The following is a 19,722-nucleotide window of genomic DNA, read 5'->3' as shown; positions in this document are numbered from 1 at the left end:
TAATGCTTTCGTACACTTTCCCGATTGTGTCGAGCATGCAAAGAGGTCGATAGGATGAAGGTTCTTCTGGTGACTTTTTTTGGCTTTGGCAGTAGAACCAGACGCTGTATCTTCCACGAATCGGGGAATACCTCTGTACATGTTTACAAATAAACTGGGCCTTAGAGTTATGGCTTCTTTAAGGGCTCTATTTGGTATACCATCTATTCCAGGCTCTTTGGAGATTTTGATGTTTTTCGCAATGGCCAATAGTTCGTCTTCTGTGACTAATAGGGGTGGCTCCGTAGCTTCGTTTCGTCTAATATAGGAAATGGAGGCATGTGTCGGGAATAACGCTTCGACAACATTTTCCATAAATAATGCATTCTTGGGTTGCTGCGCCATATTTTTGAACTTCGACATACAAATTTTGTATGCCGTTCCCCAGGGGTCTATGTTGGCTTCTTCGCAAAGCTTTTCGAAACAGGATCTCTTACTACGGATAATGGCCGACTTCAGGAGCTTTTTTTGGCATTTAAATGGATCTCTGAGGCTCGTTATCACTTCCCTGGTTGCGCTGTAGGCGGCGTCTAGCTGAGTGACAGAGCTTCCTCAGCTTGGCAATTTCGTCGTTTCACCAGTATATCGGCTTTCGATTGTTAGAGTATCTCGTCCTGCGCATAGTTGCATCGCATGCTGCAACTAGTTCCTTCCGCACAGCGGATACTGAGTGGGCTGCGTTTTCGCCTGATACATCTGCCGTACTCCAGACGCTCTCAAAAAATTCCTTTTGCCGCCAACTTCGTTTTCGAAAGGTGTTTCTCGGACAATGTTCTGTTTCTTGGGAGAACGAAATTTCAGCAATTATGGCCATATGGTCGCTATTTGTGTACATATCTGACACCTTCCACTTAGTATGCCTGCTGAGCGCGTCGTTAGCAAACATTAAGTCTACTATTGAACCTTTATTTCCTTTTTGAAATGTATTTTGTGTGCCACTGTTTAGAATCGTAAGGTTCGTTTGACTCAAAAATTCTAGAATAAGGCGACCACGATGATTAGTAATTCTGCTACCCCAAGCAGTAGACCATGCGTTAAAATCTGTTTTATAAGGTCTTGTGCTGCAGTGCAATGGTTGAGATTTAATTGCAATACCTTCATTATTTCGTTCACTTCAACATATCTGCGTATTTAGGACAAACCGTACTTAGAACGGAGTGCTCCCCTTTGCAGAGCATACAACTTGGGGAATTTGTACATGACTTTGCCACGTGACCTGGAGTTCCGCAACGTGTACAAAGGGAAGACCTATTAATGGGGCTGCAATATTTGTGTGCTATATGTCATAGTTGGAAGCACCTAAAACAACGGGTAATAGGTGAAAATTCCCGGAGGCCACAGATAGACCACCCGATCTTAACTTTACCACACTTGAGTAAAGTTTTGGCATCCTCAGATCGTAGGCATATAAGAGCTATATGAGTGCCACTTCGAGTTTTCCGCAGATTTTTTATATTTTGCTTCCCCAGGTTTTGGATCCCGCACTCCTTTTGTAAAACCTCACAGATTCAGGGGTGGTTATCTCGTCCAAGTCTTTGCATACAATGGTAATATTATGGGATTTGGACTGTATTACGGCCATCTCACCAATAACTCCCTCTAGGGCGCTTTCGAACGTGTCGGCTCTCTTTTCTGCTTGGTTTTTTAATTCGATTAGAAGGTCTCCTTTGAGGGTTTTTCTAATGTACCTCACGTTTGAACCCAGTTCTTCAAGGCCTCTGTCACATGTTATTTTTTTCATGATATCGGCATACGACGCTCCCTCCTTTTTTGTTAAAATAATAGCGTCTGGTTTCGATCTGATTCTCTTATCGATCGGTTTCTTCTTTCTAGCAACGTCTATCCATTTCTCGCCTGCGGGCTTGTCTCCCAAACCATCTTTGTGCATGAATTTAATGACCTCACAATATCTTGCTTGCACTTTGTGGCTCATGTTTTGGGGCTTCTTCGTTGGTGGCAAATATCCCAATATCTCGCGTGCTCTCTTTGGTGCATTTTTTTCACTTTGAATAGGGGGTACCTGCGACGCTTTCCCTATCATGACTTTTTTCGACGGATTCTCTTGCTTTTCGGCCTTTTCATACAAGCTTGTGATGCAGCTTACAAGATCACGTATAGCTAGATTTATATGTCTCTGGCCGGACATCATGCTTTCGAGCTCTCTAATTTTTTTGCCCAGTTTGCAGAAAATATTGGGCTTTTCATTATTCTGAAGCTGCTCAGATTTACCGCCTTTGTCTGTTTGGTCGGCATTTTCACATCTTTTTGCTGATCCAGAAGCGGTGGATTCTTCATGTTTGCCTTTTGGAGGCGTTCTGAAAATTTTTGAGTTCCTCCGAAAAGGATTCTTTGGTGTACATCCCAAACTATTCTCAGAGGCCATTACTCTGCCAGAAAATAGTTGGGAACACCTGTCAGTGGGTTCGTTCAGTCCTTTGCCCTAACAAACCTTACTTGTATTTTGTTGGCTGGCAATGCCGTAACCAAAAGCAAAACGAATACGAAGAAGAAGGAGAAACGAAACAAAAAACAGCTGACTGTCCAAATCAAAACGGCAAAAAATAATTGAAAGCACGTTTTGACTCGCTGTTACGTGGGGAAATTCCTATTTAATTTTTATATAAATTTGCCAAAAAAAGGGACAGGTAAGTGCCCAATAAATTCTAATGAACCAATTTTTGTGCTTATCTAATTTTTGTGATTAGCCTCCAATCAATTAAAAGTCCAGTTCCAGCTCCCGGTAAGTCTCGAACAAAAAGAAGTTTGCTATCACTTTAAAAACCACAAATTCTTGCAGATATCCTAGACCACCATTAAACACGTCTACTTTCACTGACTGCTACATGCATATCCCCGCCTACAAACCTGCGTAAATATGTATGTTTGTGCGTGAGCTTGCGTACATATCGACGCAGCTGCGTAAAAATATTTCAGAATTTCCAAATATTTTTTACATTCCTTGACAAATACAACCAATCCCGGTTATGTTCCACAATCAAAGATACAGAATTTTGTGGTTTGTTAAAAATAAAAATGTAATATGGCACATAAGCGAGTGCGGATACTGAAGCGAGTGGTACGTAAAACAATAATTTCTATGTATTTCAAAAAACAAACCGTGAGAAGCAGCAAGATATAATATAGGCTGTTAAGAGTGATGAAGGAGGGATTTGATTTTCATTTAAGCAGAGTCTACTTAACCGGGGTTGACTGTACACATAAATCAGAGGAATATTGAATATTTTCTTGATTTGAAAATCGTCAAATAAACTATGTACAGTAGATATCGGTTATATGACGAACCACTTGTATGCAAATTTTGGTTACATTGAAAATTTTCATATTTCAATGCATCATACACTGATTTATTATACGAACTTGGTTGTTTGAATGCAAATCGTTTATATGCAAATATCGCATTTATGCAAAAAAATTTCAACAAAATTGAATCGTAATGTACAAATTTTATTCTATTTTAAGCAAATTTTCAAACACTGAAACACTAAATTTATTCTATCGATTTATCGATTGTCAAACATATGATTTTGTGTTACACTTGTTACAATGTCGCGTCGTGTTGTGTTAACAGCGAAACAAAAAATTGCTGTTTTAAACGATTTAAAGACTTCCAAAGACCGAAAAATCATTGCTGCGAAACACAAAGTTAGCTTAAGCATTATACCTGTCTTGGTTTCCAAAGCAACGGAATTTGCCTTAAAATTAAACGAAAGTTATGTGCAAGGCCGTAGTTGGTTGCAGCGTTGGTGCCAGCGAAGTGCTCTTAACTTTTCCAAGATTTACGGAGAAGCTTGTGAAAATAACGCAACAAGTGCAGAAGTCTTCACTCTTAACCGTTTGCCTCATATTCCTGAAAAATTTTAGCCGGATTGTGTATTTAATGCCGATGAAACCGGGCTGTACTACAAGGCGTTGCCAAATGGAAGTTACAAAGGCAAGTATGAGAATCCAAAGGGATTCAAAACTCAAAAGCAACGCCTCACATTTTTGTTTCTATGCAATGCAACGGCATGTATAAACGTGCATATTGCATTGGAAAGTCGGCTAAACCACGGTCCTTTAAAGGAAAACAGCTACCGCTGCCATATTATAATAATAGAAGTGCTTGGATGACGAGTTTTATTTGGAAAAAGATTCGAATAGATCTCAATCAAAATCTTGAAAAAGATAACAAGCAGATATGTTTGATTGTTGATAATGCTCCTTGCCCCAATACAGATGAGAAATTCTCAAACATTACGATTGAGTTTTTGCTGCCAAATACAACTGCCCTTATACAGCCACTTGATCAAGGTATCATCCACTCATTTAAAATGGAATATCGACAAATCCTAATAAAAAAACAAATTTGTGCGTTGGAGAAGGGCCTATCTATAGTTGAATTCCTGAAATCGCTCACTATTTTGGATGGTATCAAATATGCAAATCGCGCTTGGAACTTTGTTAAGCAGCAAACAATTAGGAATTGTTTCGAAAAGGTAGATTTCGTGTTCAAGATGGTACAAATTTAAAATAAAATCGTTCATTTCAGACAAGCATTGACAACATTGAATTCATTACAGATGAGATTGCAACCACTGAAGGCGAAAACTATGAATGGTGCACACTTCAGAACGAATACATTTAATGCGATAATGAACTTGTCTGCTTTGGAACCATGTCGGACGAGGATATTGTTGCGCACGTATTGGCAGACAATGAAATTCTATTGAAGATGAGGAAGTGTTCGCGGAATCAGATACTTGTATTAAACACCCCTCAACGAAAAATGCCTTGCTAAGCTTAGATTCGCTGCGTGACTATTTTTTCCATAACAATATAGATCCCTTAGAGGCTTTTGAAGATATTGAAAATTTAATCCTAGAGAGTTCTGAAAAACAGAAATGCCAGAAGAAAATAACAGATTTTTAAAGTAAATTTTGACAATTTTCAAACTGAATGAATTGACTGAAGTGAAATATAATTTTTAGTTAAACTGAATAAATTTATATATTCTATTTCTTTCAAAAAATTTCAAACCCACTAAAATAAACCCCTATCCCATTCATCTCTAGTAGACACATATGTGATGTAAGTCGACACCACATTCATCCATAGGATCAAGCCAACCGCCTATCATAACAAATAGAATTAACTTAAACAAAGAATATTAAAATCAACAATAGCCAATTTGCAAAGTCATCATAAAATCTATTGGAATACAATTACAAGAAGAACTTGATCACGCAACAAGAAATGCCACAGCCATTTTTTTGCATGATCAGCATTATAATACTATAAGAACTAAAATTAAGAGATAAATAGGGCAGTTATGAGTTATAAGTTATAAGCGAGAGTTATAAGTTATAAGCGATAGTTATAAGTTACTTTAAAAAAAAACCAATAAAGAAAATAAAAAATTAATTGGCGCCCGAGCAGGGACCCGCACAAAAATATCCTTCATCAAGTGTGGTTCGACTCCACTAAAAGGACACGGATGTCCATATAGGAAGTGTGGGTCCATAAATAAAAAAATAATATAAACCTCCAAGTTTCCATAAGGTTATCCGAATCAACAAAGGTAACGGAAACAAACTTATAAATCGAATATCCCATAAAAGGGAGAAAAAAGTGTAAAAAAAAATTAATCAAGTATCCCAGAAAAGGAAAGGGAGAAAAGAAAAATAAAACAAATTAAAACTTTTATAAACTAAAATAAACTTAAAAAAAAATATATTAAATTTTTTTTAATAAAATTTTGAAAATAAATAATAATACAAAAACATTGCGTATAAAGAACAACAACAATTTCAGTGAAAAAAACTGCTCAATCAAGCAGATAATTCTTAGAAGACACATAGGCTGCAGTAAAACTGAAACAACAATAAAGAGACGCAAGTGACAAAATATATAAAATTAATAAAAAAACAAGAAATAAAGTACGTCACAACAACAAAAACATAAAAAAAATTAATTTTTAATCATTGCAACAACAAAAAGTTACTACAACAACAACAACAAAAATAAAAAGTAATTATATCAAGGAAAAGTGGCAACAAAAAACAGTACAACAACAACAATAAAAATATTGTAATAAGAACAAAATAACAAGATATTAAACATAACAAAGTTTACAACAACAAATACCACTAAAATATATTTAACATCAATAACAACAAATATCTGGCAAAGCAACAACAAGAAAATTATTAAAAAGAAAGCACAAAAACCGAAATATTTCGGAACCACAACAAGGCAAATATAAAAAACCAACAACAACGAAAATAGTGTACAGAAACAACCACAGCGGAGCGGCAGCAGTGGCAGCAACAACGGCAGAAGCAACTACAGCAGAACAGCGGTAATAGCAACAACAACCACAGAAAAAAAGATACTCGTAAGCTTATTTTTAAGAACAGTATAAGTAAAATATATATATATAACATAATATAATACAGTATATAATATATATGTATATATAAGACTTTAATAAGAATACACATACTTAATTGTTAGAATACGACAGACGATTGACACAAATCCTTTGAGAAAAATTTGAGTGAATGTATCATAGTGATATTAGTGAAACTGGATAAAATTATAGAAAAATTTAGCAAAATGAGTGTAGCAAGCAATACCACAGGAATGCTCACAGCAGAAATTATTTCAGAATTAATAAAAAGGAATACAATTTCGTTACAGAATGAGATAGAACTTTTGAAAAATCAAATAACTCAATTAACGACGAGAGATAATATAACAGAATACACAGTACAGACTATTGACGCAAATGTTAGATGCGACGAATCATTAGAGGTAATAAAATCCTTACCGGAGTTTGCAGGAAGACCTGAAGCATACGTTAGTTGGCGAGAAGCCGCCCATAACTCAATGACTTTGTATAACCGTGGTAGCAAAAGATACTTTGCAGCACTAACGATATTAAGAAACAAAATAATACAATACGCAAATGACGTTCTTACAAATCACGGAACGGTCCTCAATTTTGACGCGATCATAAGTCGCTTGGATTTCGCCTATGCCGATAAGCGACCAATCCATATCCTTGAACAAGAGATAAGCATTCTTCGACAAGAAAACTTGTCCATTATTGATTATTATAACGATGTCAATAAAAAATTGACTTTGATAATTAATAAGACGATAATGTCACATGGTTCAAATAAGGGACTAGTAGATCAACTTAATGACCAACACAGGAAAAATGCCTTGAGAATATTCATTTCAGGACTTAACGGTTCCCTTATCAAACATTTTGTTCTCGTTAGCCCCATCTGATTTACCAAATGCTTTAGCAAAAGCTCTAGAATTAAATTCAAACAATATGAGAGCAAATTTTGCTTTCCAATTCAGTAGGAGTCAGGCTCAGCCGAACCCAGTAAAATTGCAAGTTCATAATCCTCGAACATCTCCTCTAAACTTCACAAATAACCAGTTCCAGAACAATTTAAGATTCCCTCAAGTAAACAAAAATAACCAACAATATGCACAAAGATATAACCAAGGATTCCAGAACAAAAATAACCAACAATACGTACAAAGATTTAATCAAGGATACCAAAGAAACCAACCTGAACCAATGGACGTGGATTCCAGTATCCACAAACAAACTCAACACGAACAAACATACGCCAAACGGAATTTTGAAGAACATAAAAGAACACCACAACCTCCATCTAAAATTCAACGCATAAATAATATTCAAGAACAAGCTTTTTTAGGCTGAAGACAGGACTCCCATACATTTATAGGTACTGCGGAGTAACAGGAAGAAAACTAAAAGTCCTAATTGACACAAGAGCCACTTGTTGCTATTGCAAACCAAACACTTTTTTTATATAGTGATAAATTAGATATAATTAAAAGAGTAAAAACAATTAACGGATTCACCACTATTGAAGATTATAGTGATGTAAATATCTTCAATACGATACGGAGATTTTACGTAATAGAAAATTTAGAAGCAGATATGCTAATAGGGCTTAATATTTTGAAAAAAGCAGGAGTTGTAATAGATTTAAAGAATGAAATATTAAAATATAATAACAAAACGGAAAAAATTTATATTGAAAATAATAATGGAAATTTTAATACTACCTTGGGAAGCTCAAATGCTCCTATGGCGCCCGCTGATGAATTATGCCAGCAATTATGTAATTTAAGTACTACTCTGGGACAAAAAGATCCTAGAAAGCCAGCGAAGAATATTACCGCTTATAATAATTTAAAAAATGGGAATCTTGAATATTTGAAAACAGAAACAAAGAATGAAATCGAAAAAATTCATTCAAATATAAATACAAATTTACCCTTTAGAACGGATGTTAAAGCTGAAATACGCACAATTGTTGAAACTCCCATATGGAGTAAACAGTACCCATACCCCTTGTCCGTTAATACTTTTGTGAACAATGAAATCGAGAATCTATTAGATAATGGTATAATACGTCCAAGTAAAAGCCCCTATAATTCACCAATATGGGTTGTACCAAAGAAAGGAGTAAATGAAAATGATACACAAAAATTTAGGCTAGTTATAGATTATAAGAAAATTAATGAATATACAGTTCCCGATAAATACCCTATCCCAGACACAAATGTTATATTAGCAAACTTAGGAACAGCAAAATACTTCTCTACTCTAGATTTAGAGTCAGGTTTCCATCAAATTACAATGCAGGAAAAGGATATAGAAAAAACAGCTTTTAGTGTCAACAATGGCAAATATGAATATTTAAGACTACCTTTCGGATTAAGGAATGCCCCTAGCATATTTCAAAGAGCGATGGATAATATATTACGCAATTATGTAGGAAAGTTTTGTCATGTATATATCGATGACATAATAATCTATTCAAATAATATAGAAGAACATAGAGAACACTTACAGGTAATAGTCAAAACACTTAAGGATGCCAATATGAAAATATCTTTAGAAAAATCAAAATTTTATGAAACCGAAGTCGAGTTTTAAGGATATATGGTTGCCCAAGGAATTATTAAAACAGACCCAAAAAAATTGAGTGCATTAAACACTTCCCTATTCCATCTACTTTGAGAAAATTACGAAGTTTTTTAGGAATTACAGGATACTATAGGAAATTTATTCAAGACTATGCTTTAATAGCAAAACCCTTAACCAGATACTTGTCAGGAGAAAATGGAAGAATTTCCCAACATATGTCAAAGAAAGTAAAACTGGATTTAGACCAAGAAGCAGTTATTGCATGTGAAAAACTCAAAAATCTACTAGCAAACCAAATTGAATTGGCACAACCAGACTATACAAAAAAATTTATTTTAACTACTGACGCATAAAATGTTGCAGTCGGAGGAGTTCTGTCCCAAGAAGATAAACCAATCACGTTCATATCAAAGACATTAAATAACACTGAATTAAATTATGCAACAAATGAGAAAGAGTTATATGCTATCGTATTTGCTTTGAAAACTTTAAGGAATTATCTTTATGGCGTTACAAACCTAGAAATCCACACGGATCATCAACCTTTAACATTTGCAGTTTTTACCCGTAATCCTAATGCTAAAATGAAGCGATCGCATGCATTAATCGAAGAATATTCTCCAAAAATCATATACAAACCGGGAAAAACTAAGAAAGAAAAAGCAGACTCTATTTCACGACAATACTTACACAATATATCAGACATTTCAAGTAACAGCACTCAACATTCAGCAGAAAGTAGCGACAATATAAATATAGCAGAAACAACCCGACCACTAAATCAATATTCGCAACAGATATTACTGAGTAAAGCTAGATTCACAATACATGAATCAGTTACAAATTTCGGAAAAACATGGCACATTATAGATTATGATACAGTTGACAATTTGATAAATATACTTAAAGAATTTTTAAAACCAAATGTGGTTACAGGTATACATTTGCACCGTAGAAGATTTGTACGAAATAAAATCCAAATTATTAGAAACATTCACTATTAAATTTCTTTATACTAAAAACTTCCCAACGGACATAACTAACACAGAAGATCAAAACATGATTGTCGAGGAAACACACAATCGAGCACATACAAATTTTAGAGAAAACTTAAAACAAATATGTAAATTATATTATTGGCCAGACATGACCAAACAATTTAAGGAATATGTTCGAAATTGTGACATATGTAACAAAAACAAATACAATCGCCACCCTCAAAGAGTGCCAATCGGTGAAGCCCCTATACCAGAAAGGGAAGGAGAACAAATTCATATAGACATATTTTTTTGTACAGAAATTAAAGTTCTTAACAGCAATATACGCTTATTCCAAATACTTAATAATCAAACACATAGATGACAGAATAGACCTAGAACAAAAGGTCCTCAACATACTTCAAAGTTTTCCCGAGACAAAACACATTACCTGCGATAATGAACCAGGTTTCTCTTCAATTCAATTCAAATCTTTAATGCAGAGAATGAACATCGAAGTTTACTATTGCACACCGAAACATATTACTACAAATGGTCAAGTTGAAAGAGTACATTCAACCCTAATAGAACTATCACGTTGTATCCAACAGGAATACCATTTAATTAGCGATTTAGAAAGTATCTACAGGGCTATACAATAAATCGATCCATTTTGTAACTGATAAAAAACCTATAGATATATATCTTAATAAAATCACACACAATGAAATACCATTAAAGTTAAGCAACGTACAGGAAAAAATGATAGAAAGAAATAATAAGAATAGAATAATAAAAACATATAAAAAGAATGACGTTATATATGAAAAAATAATAGGAGAAAGAAATAAGTTACAACCAAAATACAAAAAACAAAGGGTAAAAGAAGATTTAGGTAATACTGTAAAAATATATAGCAAGTCAAGAATAGTTCATAAAGATAATATAAAATTATAAAATTAATTCCAGAAAATGATTCTTACATCGATAATTATCCTTTTAATACCATTCACTCAATGCGAAATTACTGACTATACGAGAGACGATTATGTCCTAACAGAAATTGGACCAGCCGCGACTTACACTGACTGGGGAGACATATTTCACATAACACATTTTACATATTATAAAGAAATTCTATATGACACAAAAAAAAAAACTAATTAAGGAATCACATAGCTCAAACCTTATAAAAATCAAGACTAGTGATACGGGAAACACAGTTTATTATAATAAATTCAACACGGACTTAGAAATGGACCAAATAGAACGACTGATATCACAATTAGAAATTACGACGGAGAGAAAATCGAAAAGAGGTATAAATGAACTCGGTACAATATGGAAATGGATTTCGGGAACACCAGACCATGACGATATTGTACGAATAAACGTGAACTCATAGAAAATAACAATAGACAGTTTACTACAAATTCCAAATTATTTAAGGTAGTTACACAACTAACAAATATTGTCAGTAAAATAGAGAATAGTTCAACCTTAATTAACATAATGCAACACAGAAATAAATTAATACTAACAGATCTAGAAAATACTCTCCAAACTATTGTATTAGGAAAAGTCGGAATTCTTAACCCAACAATATTGAATATAAAAGAAATTAAAGATATTGTAAGTCATGAACACAATAATTTTACAATCACAGATGTAATTGACGCATCTAAATTTAAAATAGTACAGAATAATGAAATAATTGTAATATATATTAAATACCCTGTAATTAAAGATATATGTATACTTTATGAAGCTAAATCTATAAGTCAAAGCGATGGAAAATTAGTAACAGAAAATGAAATAATTAAATGTAAAAACACATACTCTAACATTAAAACATGTAAAATAAAATTAAGTGCTAGTTATTGTGAAATGGATTTTAAAGAAACTTGCTTTTCTAAAATTTTAAATAATCAAAAAGGAGAATGTCTGAAAATTAAAGAAAAAAAACAAACAATTAGAAATTATTAAAGATGGCATAATCTTAATATCAGGAAAACACACAGTTGATAACATCGACCTCGATGGTACATATTTAGTAACCTTCAATAACACCATAGTAATTGACAACAAAATTTATGAAAATCCAAGTAGCATAATTTGGAACTATATTAAATCAAATCAGCCTAGTCGGTTTGAAGTCCTCGAATATCTTGAATCAGAAAACATAGATTTAAAATTTAAAAATACAAACCTTTTAAATATGGGCCAAGAAGAAATTAAATCTCACCCAACTCTTTGGGCACTCTTATTTTTGGCAATAATTATTGCTTTGATTTATGTTATTATCAAAATCCGGCAAAAAATTAAAAATATAAAAAAGGAAAATTGTGAAGATAATGCCAATATGCTTGAATCTATCACAAAATTGATGAATTAACATCCTAAGCCGAAACGAGGACGTTTCTTTTTTTAACAAGGGGGTAGTTAATGCAACCCAAACCCACTAAAATAAACCCCTATCCCATTCATCTCTAGTAGACACATATGTATGTGATGTAAGTCGACACCACATTCATCCAAAGGATCAAGCCAACCGCCTATCATAACAAATAGAATTAACGTAAACAAAGAATATTAAAATCAACAATAGCCAATTTGCAAAGTCATCATAAAATCTATTGGAATACAATTACAAGAAGAACTTGATCACGCAACAAGAAATGCCACAGCCATCCTTTTTGCATGATCAGCATTATAATACTATAAGAACTAAAATTAAGAGATAAATAGAGCAGTTATGAGTTATAAGTTATAAGCGAGAGTTATAAGTTATAAGCGATAGTTATAAGTTACTTTTAAAAAGAACCAATAAACAAAATAAAAAATTAATTTGCATATATTTTGCATATAAGCGAATACCGCTTGTTTGCAATTACCGCCTGTATGCAAAATTTCTTTTACATTATAACAATTGCATATAACCGATATCTACTGTATATTCAATTTATGATTTTTAGTTTTTCAAATCGTCGCGAAAAGACGCTTGTAGGCAAGGCATGCTCGGGGAGATGTAATGGCGTCTGCTTTTATAAATGAATCGAATATGCTTTTTGAAAGTACGTTTGCGTTCATGAATGAAAATTTTGTTGTTGTGTAATTTACTATAAATTTTGACTTCGGCAATTTGGCTGCCATATTGGTTTCTGAAGCTTTTTCAAACGATTGTTGTTTTTGAAGAACAATATTTGTAATTTTTGCGGGTGACATACATATCTATATGTGAACGTATATAAGTATGTATGTTGTGTATGCATTTTTTGTGTGAGAATGTCATATGCACATATTTACATGCATACTTATATTGTAAGTATGTATGATGATTTTTGAGACTATTGTTGTTTTTCCAGAAGAATGTTTGTATTTTTTGATTTACATGCGTACGCATATATTATTTGTGTGAGAACGTCATACGCACATACACACATATGTGTGTACGTATGTAAATATAGAGAAGCGAGCGCTTTTTATGTTACGGATAAATGACAATATCTTGATTTGAAATTGATTTGTATTTGCATACATATCTCCGGGATAAATGCGTATGAAAGTTTTAAATGATAAGAGGTGTTATTTCATATATTATTATTGTAATATATTATGTTTTTAGGATATTACGATAATATTTTATATATATAGCATATATACATACATGCATATGAAATTATATAATACATATCAAAGATAAGAAATATTTAAAAAGTAGCTTTTATTTGGACATTAACTACAAATTTTACCATGAAAATAGCATAATTTAATAATAATGTTATCAATTTTGCATGAATTCATAAAAAATCGCAAAATGAATATAATTGATATGATTGCATATAAACGTATAAAAATATAAGCAAAAGAGCAACATACGTCTGAAATAGCAATGTACATTTCTGAACATAATTTTCATTCAATGCTCAATGCTTTCTGTTAAAATTTCTCCTTCTGAGCCAAAAGTGGTGAAATCCACTAATAGGATTTTGATAGCTCTTGACAGTTCACACGCAGGAATAAAAGGATGTTCAACTTATTCCAGTGTGAGAGCGCTTCAAAATTAGCGTTTTTTTATAACATTTTCCATTATGGCCACATTGTGCAAAATAATAATTTTTGGACATTTAAATCTTTCTAAAGTATAATAAAACAACTGTCTTTTGACTTTGTTATACCCAATAAAAGGATTTAAGCTTGTTAGCTCTCAATCATTACATGTTTTTAATCATTTGAGCCAATTGAAAATAATACTATGATTCTTCAAATTACAAAACTTTTCATCAAATACTTTAAATTTCACAAATTTATTTAATTTTCATTGTTTTACATTTTTTATAAGTGGTCTTGAACGATGCAACAAATCTGTTTACATATTTTTTTGGTAAGATTTCAATCTGGTCATCGCTCGTTTCCAATTGCTAAACGTCAAAACCTCCTGAACTCGATCAACTGTCAAACTGACTAAATGTTATCTAGTATGTTAAATTTCCCAGGGGGTAATATTCCCATATTTACCGATGTGGTATTTATTTTGTTTTTGTTTTACATGAAAAATAATTTCACCACTATTCCCACAATGTTGAGCTTGTTTATTAATTGTGGCAAACTGGCATCTCTGATCAGCTGACTTTATTTAAATTTGAAAATGGAATCTGATGGAAGCAAAATTAAAATATGTATTAAAAGTGTAAATGTAAATAAAATAATGCCAAATATTTGTTTTAGAGGAGCAACAGAAATTAATTACATACATGCGAGACAATCGGTCGATTGAAAAGCCGACAGCGCAGGTGTATTATAAAAAAATTTTAGAGACAGAAAATCTGGGGTTGGATTGGTCTTTAGTGAGGCTAAAGCCAATGCGCCAATGCTATACAAAGGCGCGAGCTTGGCAGAATTCGACGGGATAAGGTGCCATGCAAGACGGCGAATCAACATAAGGTAATTTAAAAATAAATTGTTTGGTATATATATATATATATATATAGGTATAATTTTGAGAACTTGTCCTTTTTTCTACGATTTGGAAGACATATTTGGCTATAAAGAGTTTCAATCCAATGCATTTGTTTTGGATACAGAAGACTTAGAAAACAACTCGACGTCCACCACAGACGATTTCGACGCCGGAAGCAGTTCAACGAACACTGCAAATGTAGCTACCACACCTAAAGATGTAGATATTTTTCAAGAAGTCGGTATGTCACCAGAATCTACATGCAACACAATAAATCGTCGCAAGGGTATTTATTCGCGGACAGGTCTTGCCGATGTGCTTACTATGCATTCAGGTTTAGTTAAGGTGAAGCAACAAAAGTTAGATATAGAAACCAAAATGAAAGATAGAGAGCTATATTTAAAAGAAAAAGAATTCGATTCGAAATACGAAAAATTTTTGTTTAAAAAAAAAATGCAATTCGGAAGAGAGAATCTATATATTATTCTAAGACAAGGCGCTTATTTCCAGAGATCTACAAAACGTACAGAGACAAATAATACATCAAATTAAAGTGTGCGATCTGAAACTTTGCACAAATTTTACAGATTTTAAATTCATTGAACCACTTTTGCTATATTTGCGATTAAAGTTCTTCAATTTTTACATTAAGCTAATATAAGCAGGGCTTCTACAGAAAAGAGCATATATGTAAGAGAATTAATAATTAAAAATGTTTCTGTCATTTGCTTTCGTTACACACATACCCACATACGCGAAGGCGCAAGTGCGAAACCTAACAACAACAATGTTGTCCGCTCGGTAGCAAAATGACAATAAGCATAGATAAATTGCTACGAGACTCTTTGGTTCGAGAGAGAGCTGTCAAAACTCGCAATGATGCCACTGCTGAAAAATATTAACTTGGGTATTTAATAAATTATACAAAACACTAAATTAAACACTTTGAAAATGCATACATACATATATATATAAATGCTAAAATGCAAAATCATTAATTAATTTACATAAACATTTATTTTGCCAAAATATGTTCGCACAGTTTGATTTCACACTAATTTCGTCAAGTAATTATAGCGCTGCTTTTCTGGCATCCCGCCTTTTTCACTAACTGCTGGCAAGAATGATAGAGAAAGAGATTACGCAATGCGCATGTTTGCTTTCAGTCAGCTGTTCTTCCTGACGTCACGGTTGACTTATTATTCGCCCGCGCTATTGAAAGTGAATTCAAATTGTGTTTTCAAGTGTTATATTAATTGTTAAATTCTATATTTTTAAAATGCGTTGTGCAGTGTTCGGTTGTAATAATAACAATGGTAAAAATAGGTCTACGAAGTGGAGATTTTTTCATTTCCTTAAGGATAAAGCCGCATTAAAACAATGGATTCAAATAACGTACTGGAACAGATGACGGAGCTGGTTTCATCAATGAGAGTCATTGGTAAAAATGGTTTGCTTCCATTCCAAAAAGGTAATACTCAAGCTACATATATATTTAGATAAGTTGATTTTCTACAGTTTTTGATTTTACTTATGATTTACAGGTATACTCCAAAGCAATAATGCTTTGAAATTGCTGCTGGATGACTTAAAACAGCAGCACAAAATTGATTACGTTTTGACCTATCGATTGAACCAGGACGTTTTGGAAACAATTTTTGGCGTAATCAGGTCAAAAGGTGGTCTTCACGATCACCCTAACAGGCAGGAGTTCAAATATAGGCTGCGTTCCTATATACTTGGTCACAACGAAGGAGCGGTCACAAAAGAAGGCAATGTTGAAGTCGACAACACACCAGATTTGGAAGGAAATTACTTACCTCTAACCGGTAGTTATCAAAATAATAAACGTACATAGTATTATAAACCTAAGACTACAGAAAACATTATTATATAAAATTGTATTGATGTTAACAAATGCAAATATGTACTTACATACAAACTAAGTTTTTGCACACTAACCACTGTTTTTTATCCTAATTATACTAATAATAATAACTAACAATTTATTCCATTTATTGATACGCATGTACATAAGTATGTATGTTTATTATATTTTTGCAGGTAATATTTTTCAACGTGTTGGAGATTCTCAACAATGACGGACTTGAGAATTTGGCAGGATACATCTGCCATAAACTCGGTAAAGACAACCCCGAAATTTGTGCCAATTCCGAAAATTGTTCGTCCCATACTTGGGTGGATCACCTTTCTGAAGGAGGACTCTCAAAACCAACAGATATGTTGATGGAGCATATGAGAGCCTTGCAAGCAATATTTGACGACGTCAATGGTAATGATTTGCATATATGTACAAATTACGTCCAGAAACACATAGATTTAAGAGATTTTGTAAATTTTAGCTCGAAAATAAAAGAATTATTTTTCAGAGCTAGAATGTATTTTAGGATTCGTTCCTTAAATAAAAACATAATTGAAGATATGTTTAGTAAAAAAAGAAAATTAAATAAAACAATAAATTGATACTTGGTTACAAAATATTCAATCTTTTTATTTACATAAATGTATATGGTTGAAACAAACACTCTTTTTAAATAATACAATGAAAATTCAATTAAATGAATATGTAGGTTAATGTTCACTATAAAATACTCACTTACATTGATATCTTTTATTAATATTCACTTATATTGATGTTAAATTTGATGATATTCATGATTTTGTATGCCTGCAATACAAAATTGCTTCTTTTTGCAAAGAAAAACAACCAACTGAAAATCAGCTGAATGTAAGTTGGTGAACCGTGACGTAGATGCGCAGAACGAACAAAATTTGAACTCGTCATTGCGCAATCTTGTTTCTATCATTCTTGAACTGCTGGTTGACGGCACCCTGATTGTGTTTTGTTGCCAGCTCAGAAAACAGATCAGCTGCAAGCGAGAGAGCAAGAAAAGGGATTCTAATCAAGTTATCTATGACAATAAGAGAATGACGAATATTACAAATTACAAATGTTTGCTTTGGCATGTGCACTGGTACATACATACATATGCATGCGCTAAGGCGCTATCTACGATTTGACATGCGCTCTCTTCTATGTTGCACGAATATGTATGTACGAGCTAAGGAACACTGCGCTTTGACATGCGCACTCTACTTTGTTTTATATTCACACATACATACTTACAAACATATGTATGTATATACATATGTGTGGGCGAAGACGCAAGTGCAAAATCTAACAGAAATATTGTTGTCGGCGTTATTTTGATTAGAAGTGTTATTGCGTTAGGTAAGCTTTGAGTCAGTTCAGTTTTCTTCCAAAAGTCAAGGCGGCTATTACCAGCGAATACATACATACTACATCGAATATCAGTTCAGATTCAGATTAATTATCTATATAAATAAAAATGAATTGTTGTTCGTTAGTCTAATTAAAACTCGAGAACGGCTGGGCCGATTGAGCACACTTTGGTTTTAAAATGTTTGCGTAGTCCAGGGTAGGTCTAAACGGTGAGCAAATAAGGAAAAATTACGAGTAAGATAGAGTAAAACGACAATTCCATTTTCCCATATAAAAGTTGACCACTTACTTGCTGTCAAACATTTGACGGTATTTGTACTCTCAGTTCCACTCGAATTGAAGAACGCATTAAAACAAGACTTTTGAAACGACAACATCATCAACTTTGCTCATAACATCGTGTATTTAAATTTCAATTTCAAAATATAAAAATATGATTAATGTGTTGACATATTTGATGATGCGAACCTTACAGTGTTACCAACTCTCAAAAATACTTTTATTATAATAACGGGGCATCTCTGCCTGTGCAGACTCCACATTGCTCATTGCTTACTAGATATAGAATACTACATAGTTTGCCATATATCGTAAGCTAGAAGCTGTCTCTTCAGCAGTTTAACAGCGCAGTTTTCATTGATATGAAAATTTCGAAGAGGCAACATATTCCATTTCCACATATGCCGACGGCATTTTAATTTCGGTAATATGAAAATTAGAAGAGCGAGTTAAGACGGTTGTGTTATATTATAAAAATAAAGTACATTTTCAAATTAACATTTAATATTTAGTATAATATTGTTAATTTATTGAAATATTATGCAAATTGCGTTGGGAAGTCTTAAATTTAATAAACTTATACAAGCATAAATCAAAATATCATTCCTCATTTTAAATTTATTATTTTAATTGGTATATAAAAGTTATGCCACAATTATTATATAGTAGTCCAAAAATATAAATTCTTATTTTTCCCAGAAATACATTTGTAAAAAAAGGATCTTTATCCTTTGTTATTATCTTATTTTTTCCAAAAATACATTTGTAAACAAATGGATATTTATCCTTTTTTTATGTTCCACACAAAAGATTTAAGGAGTTCAAGAGCTCAAAACGTGCCCTACATCAGCTACCTACCCGACGGCATTTCGCAAATGATAAAATAAATTTTTCAAGAGCTCAAAGCATACGCTACATCATCTCGAACCTACCTACCCTACGCTTTTGCACAAATGATTATATCATGATAGAAATGCCCACATACAGATTTGGCAATGGCAATAATAGTTAGTACTCTATAAATTCTATCCTGTTGAGATGCCCTGTAATAAGTGTATCCGAACGTTCCATTGTTTTGTCCATAAATTTTGAGACTTTTTGCTGCGCTCCTACTTTAACATCCTTGGTTTTGTCATCTCATGTTGAAAAAAAAGAAACATTTAATTGGAGAAATAAGAAAGTAATAAGTGTATCCGAACGTTCCATTGTTTTGTCATCT

At 33.0% G+C, this 19,722-nt stretch overlaps 1 protein-coding gene across 3 annotated transcripts; it reads left to right on the top strand.

Annotated features, from left to right (window-relative positions):
• The first annotated feature begins 3,559 nt into the window (after positions 1-3,559).
• LOC120781557 (tigger transposable element-derived protein 2-like) lies at positions 3,560-5,355 on the top strand. Of its 3 annotated transcripts, none has more exons than XM_040113789.1 (2): positions 3,560-4,535; positions 4,620-5,355. In XM_040113789.1, the coding sequence occupies exons 1-2, from the start codon at positions 4,053-4,055 to the stop codon at positions 4,767-4,769; spliced, it is 633 nt and encodes a 210-aa protein (XP_039969723.1). In that variant the 5' UTR covers positions 3,560-4,052; the 3' UTR covers positions 4,770-5,355. The 3 variants fall into 3 exon arrangements, with proteins under 3 accessions (XP_039969723.1, XP_039969724.1, XP_039969721.1); XM_040113790.1 differs by having other exon boundaries at positions 4,589-5,355; XM_040113787.1 differs by having other exon boundaries at positions 3,560-4,556.
• Positions 5,356-19,722: the final 14,367 nt, after the last annotated feature.

The sequence above is a fragment of the Bactrocera tryoni genome, unplaced genomic scaffold (genome assembly GCF_016617805.1).
Source record: "Bactrocera tryoni isolate S06 unplaced genomic scaffold, CSIRO_BtryS06_freeze2 scaffold_7, whole genome shotgun sequence".
NCBI lineage: Eukaryota > Metazoa > Arthropoda > Insecta > Diptera > Tephritidae > Bactrocera > Bactrocera tryoni.
This window is presented reverse-complemented; position numbering and strand designations above follow the sequence as displayed.

Coding starts and splice junctions, on each gene's coding strand:
- LOC120781557 (XM_040113787.1), top strand. CDS start 4,053: ATGCAATGCAACGGCATGTATAAACGTGCATATTGCATTGGAAAGTCG. Junction 4,557..4,619: donor TAGATTTCGTGTTCAAGATG/GTACAAATTTAA, acceptor AATTCATTACAG/ATGAGATTGCAACCACTGAA.